General features: G+C 38.4%; 1 protein-coding gene across 1 annotated transcript in view; it reads right to left on the bottom strand.

Moving 5' to 3' along the window:
- Window positions 1-14,544, bottom strand: part of daw1 (dynein assembly factor with WDR repeat domains 1) — a 53,317-nt gene that overhangs the window by 21,323 nt on the left and 17,450 nt on the right. Inside the window, exons 4-7 of the mRNA XM_028792177.2 lie at window positions 13,954-14,012; window positions 13,745-13,867; window positions 11,764-11,863; window positions 9,222-9,329 (exon numbers count right to left, since the gene is read on the bottom strand). Of these exons, the coding sequence (XP_028648010.1) occupies window positions 9,222-9,329; window positions 11,764-11,863; window positions 13,745-13,867; window positions 13,954-14,012 (390 nt within the window). The remainder of the gene's footprint in view (window positions 1-9,221; window positions 9,330-11,763; window positions 11,864-13,744; window positions 13,868-13,953; window positions 14,013-14,544) is intronic.

The raw sequence follows: 14,544 nt of genomic DNA, 5'->3' as shown, positions 1-14,544 counted from the left end.
CCAAACTATGCGACTTTTCAATTCCACCTGGGGGGTAAACGTTAACATCATACAAAGTTATAGTCTCTTTTTACCTGCATTATTATCAATCTTTAATTTAATATTGTTTTTTTGTATCAGTATGCTGCTGCTGGAGTATGTGAATTTCCCCTTGGGATTAATAAAGTATCTATCTATCTATCTATCTACAACTAGAATGGCAGGGAACTACCAAGAGACAACTCAGGAAAACAGGAAGGAATGGAAGAAGAGAGCAGCAGCTCCAGAATAGAGGTCACAATCCCCCCAGTGCCCTCCGGGTTGCTTAGCAATGCCCGTTGCCTTTGGTAGCCACAAGCTACCAGCCTAATAGTATTTACAGAGACAGCAAATGTCCCTTATCCTGTTACTGACGGAGTCAGGCCTTCTGGTGTTCATCTACAAATGAGAACTCTGCTGAGACTTTGGCTAATGTACAGTTACAGTATATACCAGTGGTCTCAAGTTCTAGTGTACTTCTCTGGCTGCAGGTTTTTATTCCAACCAGATACACAAATCAATGAGTCATTCTTACTGAAAACTGAGCAGATTATTTAAACAGATGGATTTTGTTTCTTTTATTTTATTTTGCTTTAGGAAAAGTGTGCAAGAATGATACATTTACAAGAAAAACTCAGAAATTCATGCAGCTTTGTTTGGTTTTGCTCTGCTTTAGCTTTTACACTAATTTGCACTATTCTCTGCAATGCTTATAACTAATCATAAGTTTTTACATGCAATTAAGGGAGCTAACGCCACACAAATAGGTGAGTTTTAAGAGAAAATTGTGAAAATCTATGGCAAAAAAGTGTACAGTTTTGAATGTCCTAACCACACTAACCATGTCTTTTTTGAGCTTCGCCGAATTTTGCTCCTTTTACTTCACATCTGCTGTTGGCCTTCACTGACATAAACCTGCACACCTCATTTCACTTATCAGCGCTGAGGTGAAAAGGAGACCTGGCAGGCAGTGTGGTGTACTGGTTAAGGCTTTTGGACTTCAAACCCTGAGGTTGTGAGTTCAAATCCCTCTCCTGACACCATGTGACCCTGAGCAAGTCACATGACTTGCCTGTGCTCCAATTGGAAAACCAAAAGTAATGTAGCCAATTGCATTATAAATGTTGTAGGTCGCCTTAGATAACGGTGTCAGATAATTAAATGAGACATGGTGGGTTAGAATGGTCCACTCACTACAGCTTTATTAACAACAAATGTTGACAAATTAAAAAAAAAAACCAGGTCAGCTAATTTCTATAGCATCACAAAATCATCATTTTCAAATCATCATCACAAAATCATCATTTCTATAGCATCACAAAATTTCAATCAAATCGGTCAAAGCATTTTTGAGAATTTGGGGTATTTAGTTTTTCTATGAGGGGGGAGGTTTGCCCTAAATATTGATATATCAAAATATCCTTTATAAGCAGATGTCTACTGCCCTAGATGTACCATCATGCCAAATTTCAGCTTTCTAACTGGACATAATGTTTTTGTTGATGGGTGAATGAGTCAGTCAGTGAGTCGGTCACTCAGTCAGTCAATCCTGTTGTAAAAATATAGGAAGTCAATTATAATATATACTGTTCTGACTTTTCTTAACTGTTCTTCTTAACCTTTTTACTGAATACAACTTTCTCTTTTGTTGAAAAGTTTTATATGCTGCACATACAGTCCAGTTTCACCTTTGACAAACAGTAATACAAATGTAAAAATCAAACAACAGTATATCATTAAACATTAGGAGGAAATCCAGGCAGACAAACAGAGAAAGTGCAAAGTCCTCCTCAGAAGTTGCTATTGACACGGTTCATGTGTTCAGTTCCATTTAGATGTGTAATTTTATTTTGCAGTGTAGTGAGGAGGAATCTTCTTCACATCTTGAATAAATCATTGACACCTTTAACTCATTAGGGCCAAATAAGAGCACCGTCCACATGGCAGCCCAGGAGGTGCTGAGGGGCAGATCACGCCAGAGCACAGAATGACTTCAGACAAGGGAGGAGAAGAGTCACTATGTCATTATGCTTTATCAAGATTAAATGAAATCAAATGAAATACATCTGATGCATATTTGCCCTGAGTGATTTACCATTTTCTGCAATATATTGTCATCAGGTGAGTTACAAAACAAAAATGGTGAGGTCAAAGTGGCTGCAGCATTTGGCTGCCTGGTGTGAGACATATCTGTTGTGTAACACAAAGTTACCGTAAAAAGAACATTGCTTTGTTGGAATGCTATCATTTATTATAAAAAATAAAGAGTGCCAGATTGCATCAGAAGTAGAAATCGCCTTTTTCTAAATAGTTAGATGAGGGGTTTAACTTGCACGTGAATGGGCTTCTCTATGTGCTGAGTTTGCAAATGGCTAAAGACTAGTTGAGTGTACTAAAATATACAAATTATATACATTTCCAGAATTTGTGGTTCACAGTCTATACTTCTAGCCTCAGAGCCAAGTCAACATGGAATCTGAAAATCAGAAAAGGTATCATGATATTATGAACTTTCTGAAGGTTGAGAACAAATACACTTTCAAAGATTCATTCTTGACCACTCGGCGTACAACAGGACCAGTGTCTTTTATATCCCACAGCCAGCAGACTGGATATGGAATTCCACTATGGTAGGAAGTGTCTTGGGGAAGACTCAAGGAACGGCCAGCCTTCAGCACTGGCAACAGATGAAAATGTTGTCACCATGGAGTGAATCATAACTGAGAATTAACAAGTGGCAGTGCTTGACAGAGCAGACAATATAGGGATTAGTTACGGGCCAGTTGAGTCCATTTTATCAGTATTAACTAGAAACTTCATCTGTAAATGCCCTGGACGTTGACTCCTGAAGTAAAGCATCATGCCATCCAGTGTTACAAAAAGAGTAAACTTACAAGCATTTCACAGTTGAGGATTAAACTTGCATCCACCACTACAACCAAACAACTGAAACAACAATGGAAGCATGACATTTAGTTCATATCGATGCCTCATAACTGGTCAATAATACACTGATTTGCTTTGCTGCTTATAGCAATTAGTCCGAGAGCAACAGGCAGGGAAGCGCTCAACTTTCCTTCTGCTTCACCTCAATGCCCCTGCTCATAATACGAGTTGTAAAGGTTGCTCTGTGAATTCCCTCAGAGAGCAGACCCAACCTGTGTGACTCGAACCTGTTCCCAACTCGGAAGGCCTACACGACCTCTGAGGGACATGCGATTAAAATGATGAAGAAGACAGGTCGGACGAGCAACACAAAGCATTTTATTTCTGTGACATAGAAAAGCTTTGTGATTGTTATAACAAGAATGCTTCAGTGTTCTTAGGGATTATATGAAATAATAAAACGTTTTTGGCTTTACGGGTGTTTCTCTTACTAGGTCAGGTTCAAAAACTTTTGATCCCCTCTCACATTTGTCACGAAAAAAAAAAACTTTATATAATTAAAAAAATTCAGTGCATGACTATGCAGCATTTGCTTAAGCTAACACACTGTACTTCGAGTAAAAAAGTTTGTTGAAATATAAAAATACATTCATTAAAAACAACATGTCTGAAAATGAAATGAAATCTAGAACTAACTTGCAATTTTGAGTACAGTAATAACATTTAAATTTTTAACTCTCTCATCATTAAATTTTAATTGCCAAGTCGTTAAATAATAAATGACTGTGTGTCCAAAGACTTCCTGATGAGAAACAGGTTTGTGAAACTTAACACTCGAGGCTACTAATTTAATGATGCCCTGAAAGTGTCAGCAGGAATTAGGGATTGAGCAGAGCTTGTCGTGACTAACACAGGGGAAGAGAAAGGAAAGGTACGTACAGTACTGTGTTACAACAAGAGAAAGTCCAGTTATTTAAAGAATCAGAAAAGATAAAAACAGCCACTCACTGCAGAGACCTCCAAGGCAGTTAAATACGCCAACACACTTCAAAGCATTTTTAGCCATGATGCTCATTGATATCTTCATCGGTAAACTTATTATCAGGATAAACCAAAGTGGCGCAGTACTGCGAACACAACAGAGTCAATGAGCGGCCCCTGAGAGTCTATGACAATGATTTGCAGAAGGTGTTCAATTCTTTTATAAATACTGCAGTAGTGTTCTGATTTATTACTGCAGTAAATGTTCATTTGCTTATTGCGCATGACGTTTTGCAATCGGGGCACTTGCAAAGTTTTACTGTACACTTAATATATGAAGACCTGTGCACAATGTACAGTTATGCTGAGTATTCTTTCAGAGCCACATACTATTGCTGCGACATGCTGTAAATCTTGAAAATGCTGACTGAATCTTTGCACGGAGACATTTCAAATCATTGAGTTCAATATGCTGACTTTGTGCTTGAAACTCTGCAGAGACAGCCAAGCATGGTGGAAAATGCGCTGTGGCCTGACAATCGCTCATAATTTTATATAGTGCCATTTAAGGTAGCATTGGCCAATTCAGTATATAAATTATGAAATATCCATAGCCCTTGAATGTTAAAACTAAGCAACGATTTGGTACATGCAGGTTAGAGAAGGTAAAATGATGGCAAACCAGCTGCTATGTAAGCAAATCAGGCTGCTTGTTGAAGAGCACTTGATCACGGTAAGCCCATACTTGAAGATCCTTACAGTTTCTATTAGGAAACCAAATTATTTTTGTTTCTTTTTAATCACACAGAACACTAGAGGGTTGAATGATATTTCTGAGTCATAGTGAAAGCCAGTGTTCAGATTAGAAGCAGATATACTTCAGCAGTTTTATGGCAAATCTATAGCTACCTGACCCTGCTGCCAGCTGAGCAACAAGCCTAAGTGACACACTTTTTTGTTTTTCTATCCGTTACCTTTCTTTTCATCATGGTGGCTCACCTCAAATAAACTGAAAGAGCTAATACTACTGACAAAAGTAAGCACCTAGAGAAATAATCATTACTGTGCATTTCATCTGGGCCTGGGTAAAAATAAATAAAGAAAAAAGTCTGCCTGCAAATCAGGTAGAGAGTAACTCAGAAAGGCACCACACTAGTAGCCTCATTTATAAAATTTTGCATGAATCTGAGTGTTAAAATATGAGCACATGAAAAAAAAAGGAACATGTGTACAGTAATCCCTCGCTATATCGCGCTTCGCCTTTCGCGGCTTCACTCCATCGCGGATTTTATATGTAAGCATATTTAAATATATATCGCGGATTTTTTGCTGGTTCGCGGATTTCTGCGGACAATGGGTCTTTTAATTTCTGGTACATGCTTCCTCAGTTGGTTTGCCCAGTTGATTTCATACAAGGGACGCTATTGGCAGATGGCTGAGAAGCTACCCAACTTACTTTTCTCCCTCACTTGCTCTGACATTCTCTGCTCCTGACGGAGGGGGTGTGAGCAGGGGGGCTGTTCGCACACCTAGACGATACGGACGCTCGTCTAAAAATGCTGAAAGATTATCTTCACGTTGCTACCTTCTGTGCAGCTGCTTCCTGAAGCGACATGCTGCACGGTGCTTCGCATACTTAAAAGCTCGAAGGGCATGTATTGATTTTTGATTGAAAAACAAACTCTGTCTCTCTCTATCTCTCTCCCTGCTCCTGACGGAGGGGATGTGAGCTGCCGCCTTCAACAGCTTTCTGCCGCGGTGCTTCGCATAAGCCCTATTGATTTGTTTGCTTTTCTCTATCTCTCTGACATGCTCTGCTCCTGACGCGCACTCCTTTGAAGAGGAAGATATGTTTGCATTCTTTTAATTGTGAGACGGAACTGTCATCTCTGTCTTGTCATGGAGCACAGTTTAAACTTTTGAAAAAGAGACAAATGTTTGTTTGCAGTGTTTGAATAACATTCCTGTCTCTCTACAACCTCCTGTGTTTCTGCGCAAATCTGTGACCCAAGCATGACAATATAAAAACAACCTTATAAACATATGGTTTCTACTTCGCGGATTTTCTTATTTCACGGGTGGCTCTGGAACGCAACCCCCGCGATGGAGGAGGGATTACTGTACAACAAGAAATACAAAATCAGATTTATAAAACCTACTACACACACATTTCTACACAATTCACACCTACGTAAGCAGGCCTCAAACCCAGCCCTGAAACATCCGTATATGGAGTATGCTAATCAACCTCACACATATGTAATCACAATGTTGCAGAACTTCATTGGCTTATGGCAAGCCGTCGAGACCCCGTCACCTACATTCAAGAGTATCTGCTCCACAACTGAAAGCACAAGATCACATGTGGCATCTTAGCACCTTTCCTCTGTGCCCTGGGGGTCCGGGAAAGATGTAAGGCGCCAGTGTCTCAGCATCTAGCCACTATCACATGGCAAATGTAATGATGTGATTGCTGTTTCAGGCCAAGCGAAATACTGAGAGTTCAGCCAGTTACCTTACCAACAAGCCAGCCATCATCTACAGCAACATCATGTCTGCCAATGCAACTTTGCTTCAAAATAAATGAATCACGGACTGACTCAAGGACTGAGACGCAACATCTTGGCATCACAAATGACTTGTGCATTAATAGAATGTAACCGGTTAACAAAAGCAGCTTTGTTCTCACTAGATGCCCTTATTATAACATGATTGTCGTCAATTGCTCCATTTATGTTAGGAGAAACTGAACACTGCTACAAATTTTTTTTTATGCTGGCAAAAAACATGTTATTTTTATTTCTGTGCACCCATACCATACAAAAACTGGATGCAGTGCCTCAGTTAATGGCTATAAGCGCAGCAGGCATTACGGAGTGAAGCTTGGCTGAAATGCTCCTGACCTGCCAGCCAGTTCCTTGCAAAGTGACAACAGGTACCTGTTATAAACTGACAAAAAAATATAAAAAGCTCCTCAGTGCCAATACAAAGCATTGTCCCTCTTGATAGGGAACTAAAACACAGTCTCTGTGCATCATATTTATTGTTTTGAGGTGTAATATGTTTGTCACGTCAACACAAATTATAATAACAGCTCAGTGATATGAATTACTATGCATGCGAGTCGTCACTTAGCAGGTTTATCTGCATATCCCTGGCTGATTAAGGGTGTTATCATTTCCCAGTTTCTCTGAAATGTTGCGTTTGCATGGGTCAGCAGTTGCCATAAATATACACACACATACCTGTCAAAATTTCTTTTATAAATTGCAGCATTTGCATATGTGACTTTTGAGCCTCTTTTTGTGTGTACGCAAGCTTTATAAATGAGGCCCCTGGTGTTCTGTTAAGTGTGAAAGAGCAGAATTCAGTGCAACAACACAATGAAAGAAGAATAAAAGATAATTTAAACAAAAAGTAACTTGGGGGAATAAAATTACAAAAAAGGTAGCTAACATTTGGCAACCTGGCTTTACTGTTAGCGGCAGACAATTTAATTTTCTGGGTTTGTATTTCAAGATTTGTTTTCTGTCACTCCCTAAATTTTAACTTAATCTACAGTGATGGTGTGTCTCACTGATCAACAACCTTCCCTGGGAAATAATCCCACAACAATAAGCCAAGGGACGGAGTTGATTAGGCTGGCACAACTGTAGTCCTTTTTTCCTTCTGGCTGCAAAGAGAATGCCCAGGAGAGAGATCATGGGGCATTACTAACAATCATTTAATGGGCATTCAATGTGCCAACCCTTCATACATGAGTTCAGGAAGAGGAAATAATGTGTTTCAGGGATGACTTGACAGACTCTTGCTTTTTAAACATATCACCCATTCCTAAAGAACACCACCTTAAGCTGAGGTATAAATGTCTACCGTATGTGCTCATTGATTCTGAGTTGAGTCAAAGGCACATTGATGGGAAAGTAGTGTCAGAAACACAAAACAAAAAAGAGAGTTGAGAAGGAATGAACTAAGTCTTTCTTTAGAGAATTAGGGAAAGAAGTACTTCTCATAAACTCGATAATCCCTCTCTTCTTTTTCTTTCTTCTGTAGGCCTCATGTACAGTTCCAACAACAATACTCATTTTTCTTTTCCAGATTTAGTGAAGATGAAACTTTCCGCAGATTTGCACTCGCTTCTCTGGGTAATAAAGGGACTATGCAATGCACTTTAATATAAGCTGATTATCCTGATTAATGTAAGCCGGTTAATAGTAACAGAGGACCTGAAAGCACTACTTTAGTGTGCTTCTTATCCAAATCCCATAAAGCTTCTTCTGAAGCCATAAAATGAAGATTGTACCATAAAAAAATACACTCTTTAACAAATAAGCAATTAATTCCAGGACAAAAATCAGTCTCATTAAACTATGAGGTCAGAATATACAGCACTGATCACACACCTCCAGAGCACAGAAATTATAAATGGAGTGGAGCTTTCTCCACAGGATGAAAGGGTGAAGGCCTACAATAAGTGGAAGGATGTGACTCCAAAGTAGGAAAATAAGAACTAGTAGGTGACAGCCATGTAAACATTACACTGAAATGCTGGCTCAGTGGTAGTGCTGCTGCTTTGCAGTAAGGAGATTGTGGGTTCGCTTCCCAGTTCCTCCATTATACCGGAGACACTAAGTAAACTGAGTGCTTTTTGCTGTCTCACGTTGTGAATTATACGGTACCTCCACATTGATGTGGCACTGTGTTTCCATTGACAAGCTTAAGATGTAAGACCGATTGATATTTATTAAGATGAACAGTGGTGCGGTGGCAAGTGTTTAAGTCTCAGCACAGTCAAGGCTTGTGCGGAGCTTAGATTTGGTCCATGTATCTACACTGGTTTTCTGTGGATACTCTGCTGTACTTTTACATCCCACAGACATTAACTGATGACTTTAAACTGGCCATGTATGGGTTAGGGTTAGGGTTAGGGTTAGGTGTGTTTGTGACTTTGCCCTATGAGGAACTGGTACCTACATCAGGGTTAGTTTCTACAAAGCACCGATAAATTGAAAACAATTAAGTGGTGCACTTTTCAAATGTGAGAATAAATAAATGGCGGTGGTAAAAATCTTTGAAGATGTGGGTATTGTAAGTCGCAGTGGATAAAGGCGTCAGCCAAATAAGTAAATGTAAATGTAAGAATGTGCCGACTCCAAGCTGCTAGTAGCTGGACTGGGAATCAATCCTGTTTTCCTGGCTTTGTGAAGACAGAAGCAATAACCACACTCCCACTTTACCCCTCTTCACATTAATTGTACACATAATGAAATAATTTATACTGTTACAATACTTTTATCAAATGTTTAAAGTTAAACAAATACTGAAGCTGTACTCACAGTTAGGGTTACCGCCTCTTCACCAGTCTGGATATCCCATAGCTTTGCTGTGTTGTCCATGCTACCCGTTGCCACCAATGTGCTTTGTGGATTAAAAGACAAACAAACCTGCAAAACAGGAACAGAATATCACACACTAATGCAGTTGTGACTGTGCAAATTTAGGCATAAATAAGAAAAGTGCTTCATAAAGAAAGCCAGCTTTTTAAATGATTTTTAATATAATTAAAGAATTCTTGCTTTTTAATAACCAAAAATAATGAATGGAGTTTTTTCAGATAATTAAAGGAGAGGCTGGGAGCATGTGCTGATTTTTTTTTTGGTGCGTTGTCATACCCACCACATGACAAACCACCAGGATTGGGACCCGATTGCGGCCGTGCAATGGAGGACACCTTAAGATAAGGGAAATAACACTATTTTCAGAAATGAATGATTCTTTTGTAGGCCTAATAACTAAAAAAGGAGCTGCACAAAGTTCATTTGTTACATACTTGAACATTATGAAAAGGGCCAGATAAAACAGAACGACTGCTTTATTTAATGATTTGAGATTTGAAGTGTTTGAAATGCATTTTATAGTGTATATTGGTACTATGTAAAATAAAACGTTTTTTATGATTGAGAACAATATGAAAATTGCTATATAAAAGAAGCTGGTTGTTTTGTACTTGCTCTGAGGTAACAGTAACAGTATAAGGTACAATACATGCTTTCCAATAATGTAAACAATGCAAGTCACTATAAAAATTAACATATTTAGTCACTATGTATGGGGGCAGCACGGAGTTACAGTGGTTTGCTCAGACAGATCTAGCATCCTGGATTTGATTTCTACCCTCAGGCGCTGTGCTGTCTCTGTGGAGTCTCCATGCTATCCTTGGGTCTTTGGGTTCACTCCATGGCCACAAGACACACATATTAGGTGAGCTGGTGATTCTAAATGAGCTCCAAGGCTTGGCTTCCCTCCTATACTCAGTCAGTCAACAGGTCTCACAACTCCAAACTGGGTAAACACGTTTAAAAATGTTATGCTATCTTACACTGTGTGGTGCTTTGCAAACATTACAAATTCATATACTGTACATTACAAATATGTATAAAGTATAAAATGTCTTGTGACTCAAATTGTCAGGCAATACATAAACTAAAAACGCTTTGTGTTTGTTGATATGAGAGTTACAAAATAAAATGCAAATTGCTCCAACAGTTTGAGCTTTGTTGTAATTAAAACAGTGAATGCTATCATATCAAATAAAAGATGAGTGCTTTTTAAATATCTTTCGACTGTCAAAACTGAGAAATGTTTTACATACAATTAAAAAAAAATTCAGACGTGAGCACCAGTAGGCTTTGTGTCCTAGGAACCAAGTTACCCAAACTATTCTATAACATTTCAGTAATTATTTATTGCTCTGATGCTGATCTTTCTGATCATAAAATAGGTCATTACGATAGCAGTTGTCAATAAGAATTCATAATTAATTGTAGAATTATGGTATTTGAGGGTTCCTCTAGAGTGCCTCTTTCTCTTGCACAATTTGGCAGAAAAACTAATCAGCACGTCGTCAGCTCATAACAGGCTTAAGTTTCGAGTTTAGTATTTTTCCATCCAGCCGTTTTAACTCTAGACCACCCTCAAGAAACTGTGACACACAGACAGAAACACACCCATCATCGAGATATCAATGTTTTCAGTATCAGGGGACCCTAAAACATCAAGATCCGCTGAAAACTGGAGATCAAAATTTTTGACAAACCTAAAGGTTTCATTCCTCCCTCATACACGATAGGTTATGGTGGGGGAGGGCACAAAGCAAAAATTACACTGAAATTGTTTTAGCCGACTAGAACATTCTGCACAAGTCCCCTCGGACAGACTTTACTGAGAATGGCAGACATTATTCACTGTAATTCTTTCCTGAGGTGCTTTCCAGAAGATTAGTCAAGTTGTTGTAGAGGTCGATACACTACACCTAGAGCTTGTTTGCCAAAACTCATAGATCTTCACAGACCTCAAAGTTGAAATACAAAGCAAAATAAAAACCAGAATCTAAACTTTAATTTCTTAATGCCTGAACTACAAGTCATCTCTCAAAATTTTCATTTATTATCACAAAGTTCAGAGGCTACTGTATGTAATGAATAAAACTATATAGATATCTGTGGGAAACACTTACACTTTTGGTATAAACTTAAGAAAAATTGCATTTAGCCCAAAGTTAATGGCTCTGTTAGTGATGCTTCTTCCTTCTTCCACAGTTCAACATGCCTGCCTCGGATTTTTCTCACATTTGTCCAGTCAGCACTACCACTAAGCCCCCAGGGACTTTGTGACAAGGTATACAACATAAAATAAAACTTGCTTACCTTGTAAAGAGTTTTGTGAACAACAGGAAAATCAAGAATGATTGTCATGTAATGGGTTTTGTTATGGCAAGTGCTAAGAAAGGCATTTGATAATTGTTGTTTAACCAACATTTTTTTCTAAACAGCTACAAAGTAACAGCAGTGGACTGATTAACCACTGTTAAGTACTCACAATTTCTGCAGTATGTCCTCGAAAGGTGTGGAAACATTTCCCAGTTTCTGCACTCCACAGCTTGCAAGTCTTATCAAATGATCCAGTAGCTATTTTGTCTCTGCACACACACAAAAATAAATTGTTAATTTATTATTCTTTTTTCTAACTTAAATATCTACCTTAAGCTTGACAGCCATCTTTATAGACACTGATTGAGAACAACATGGGAGGGAAATGTCTCAGTAGCAGGTTTCATTTGAACATGGCACTACATTATGATGGAGAATTTGCTAAGACTCTTCCATGAGTTTAGATTACTAGTCAAACATAATCTACCTTAATGTTTAAAACAATTCAAAAGAGTTGTTGCATTATTTAGTATGAGGATTGTTACACTGTTTTGACATGAAGAGTTTGCCAGAGTGGCCTACCTGACTTAATGATTCAAAGCTAACGTGAAAATCAAAAGCCTTGGATGACAAGTGGTAACGTGTGGTATAGTGGTTAACGGTGCAGTCTCTCTAGAATCCTGGGGTTGATTCATGCACATAGGCTTTGTCCATGTGGAGTCTACATTTTCTCCCTGTGCCTGCATGGGTTCCTCCTTTTGCTTTATTCAACTTGCCATTAGTTGCGGTTATTTAATTTTTATCTGTAATCAATATTTGTTTTTGTTCGCATCATCTTCAAAACGTGATAGTATGATTTTCTGATGGCTGCATTCATCTACTTGTTAGCTGCAGTCTCAGGTTGCCATCATGTGAACTAATGCCAGCATCTGTCTGACATCTTCACACACCACAAATACTTAAAATGGTGGTGGGGATCTCCTGGTATCCTGTCATGGGTTCCCATTTTTCAATTTCTCAAATCTAAAAAGGTGCTTCCATGATGTTTGCTTGTTTCTTAGACCATAATTTATTGCTTGCCGTTTCAGATTTTGACATATTATATTTCTATTCTCTGTGACTCTCTGTTTTGACCTCTTGACTGGAGCCCATTATGATTTGCCTGTTCCTAATTGGTGCTTTCAATCGCATGCTCCTCTCCTTTAAAACAAACTCGTCATTCTAACACATAACAACAAATGGCAAAATGAAATATGAGTCTTTCTTACATAAGCATTCACAGAGGCCACGAAAATCGCTTTAGTAAAGCAACACCATCCTGCTGTATAAAGGGTATAATGATAACATGTTCAAACGCATCCAAATTTTAAGAAACACCATTGTCATTTTGGAGTCCTTTATGTAAAAAAAAAAATCAACTTTGAGAGCATATTCTTAAATTCTGGCCTTTGTCAGGCTATAATGGACAAAGGATTTCTGAACAATGACATCCATCCATCCTTCCATTATCCAACCCGCTATACCCTAACTACAGGGTCACGGGGGTCTGCTGGAGCCAATCCCAGCCAACACAGGGCGCAAGGCAGGAAACAAACCCCGGGCAGGATGCCAGCCCACCACAGGAACAATAACATTTCATTGCTTATTACTTTGCTTGGCTGTTAAGCTCAATGTGTGAAAAATGAGACTCACAAAGTTTACACCATTTTGTTTGAATATTGCTGTTTCTGAATGAGGGAATATGGAGCTGCCCATCCACTGAAGTCTTTGTGCCTTAAAAAAATGGAGTTACATTTTCAAGTGTTGGTCCTCAGGCTCAGCTTCTAAAATATTGTGTCCACATAGTTACTGCTCATACAACAGGCTATTCTATGATTACTTTATGGTTAGTAATAATTAATAAAAAACCATCCAAATTATAACAGAGCAGCTGCAATCATACATAAATTTAAAACTGTAGGGTCAATTTATAAACATTTTTGATCATATATTAGAAGTTACAAGTTCACTTTATGTTTAAAACATAAAAGTGAAACACAAACCACTTAAGCAAAAAAATAAGTGAAAATTAGTTTAAAAATATGAATCCCAAAGCTTGTTGGGATCATTGTAAAATCTTCAGCAAAACAGGAGATAGATAAAGCACCAACCCGTATGGATTGTTGAACGCAATTGCGTAGACAACATTACGATGGCCTTCCAGCATGTGCAGCTCCTCTCCTGATGCTGTGTCCCATATCTTACAGGTCCGGTCATAGCTACCAGTGATGAAGCTAAAGACAAAACAAAAAATATCATTCTGCAGATTCAGAATCATGCTAGAGAAGGAAACATGAAACAAATGAGTTGGAACATTTACCTTGAGCCTGATTTGTTAAAGGCAACATTTGTCAGGGGTAAAATATGTGCTCGAAGAACCTGAAAGGCAGAAGGTTTTATACACGTTAAAAAAGGGAAGTTTAAGGCATGATGTTAAAGTACAGTGTAGACATCTTTGAAATCCCTGCATTTATAAAGGACAGTGTATAGCTAAGTAAACAGTGAAATAAACGAATGTGTTGCACTTTGTTTTGCCAAGATTTGGAATAAAACATCTGACAATAAACAGATAAGACAAAGCAGACTTCCCAAACGTTAAAAAAGGGAAGTTTAAGGCATGATGTTAAAGTACAGTGTAGACATCTTTGAAATCCCTGCATTTATAAAGGACAGTGTATAGCTAAGTAAACAGTGAAATAAACGAATGTGTTGCACTTTGTTTTGCCAAGATTTGGAATAAAACATCTGACAATAAACAGATAAGACAAAGCAGACTTCCCAAACAAGCAGAGAGTGGCAAACGTACTCGGCAAGAGCATTGAGGAAGGCAGACACTTATTACTTCCAAAAACTATTTTACTGATTACTACAGGCTGACAGATAATCACATTGAATGATCTGAAAATTAACA

This window comes from Erpetoichthys calabaricus, chromosome 2 (assembly GCF_900747795.2).
Source record: "Erpetoichthys calabaricus chromosome 2, fErpCal1.3, whole genome shotgun sequence".
NCBI lineage: Eukaryota > Metazoa > Chordata > Cladistia > Polypteriformes > Polypteridae > Erpetoichthys > Erpetoichthys calabaricus.
Note: the sequence above shows the minus strand (reverse complement) of the source record. Positions and strands in the feature narration are given on the sequence as shown.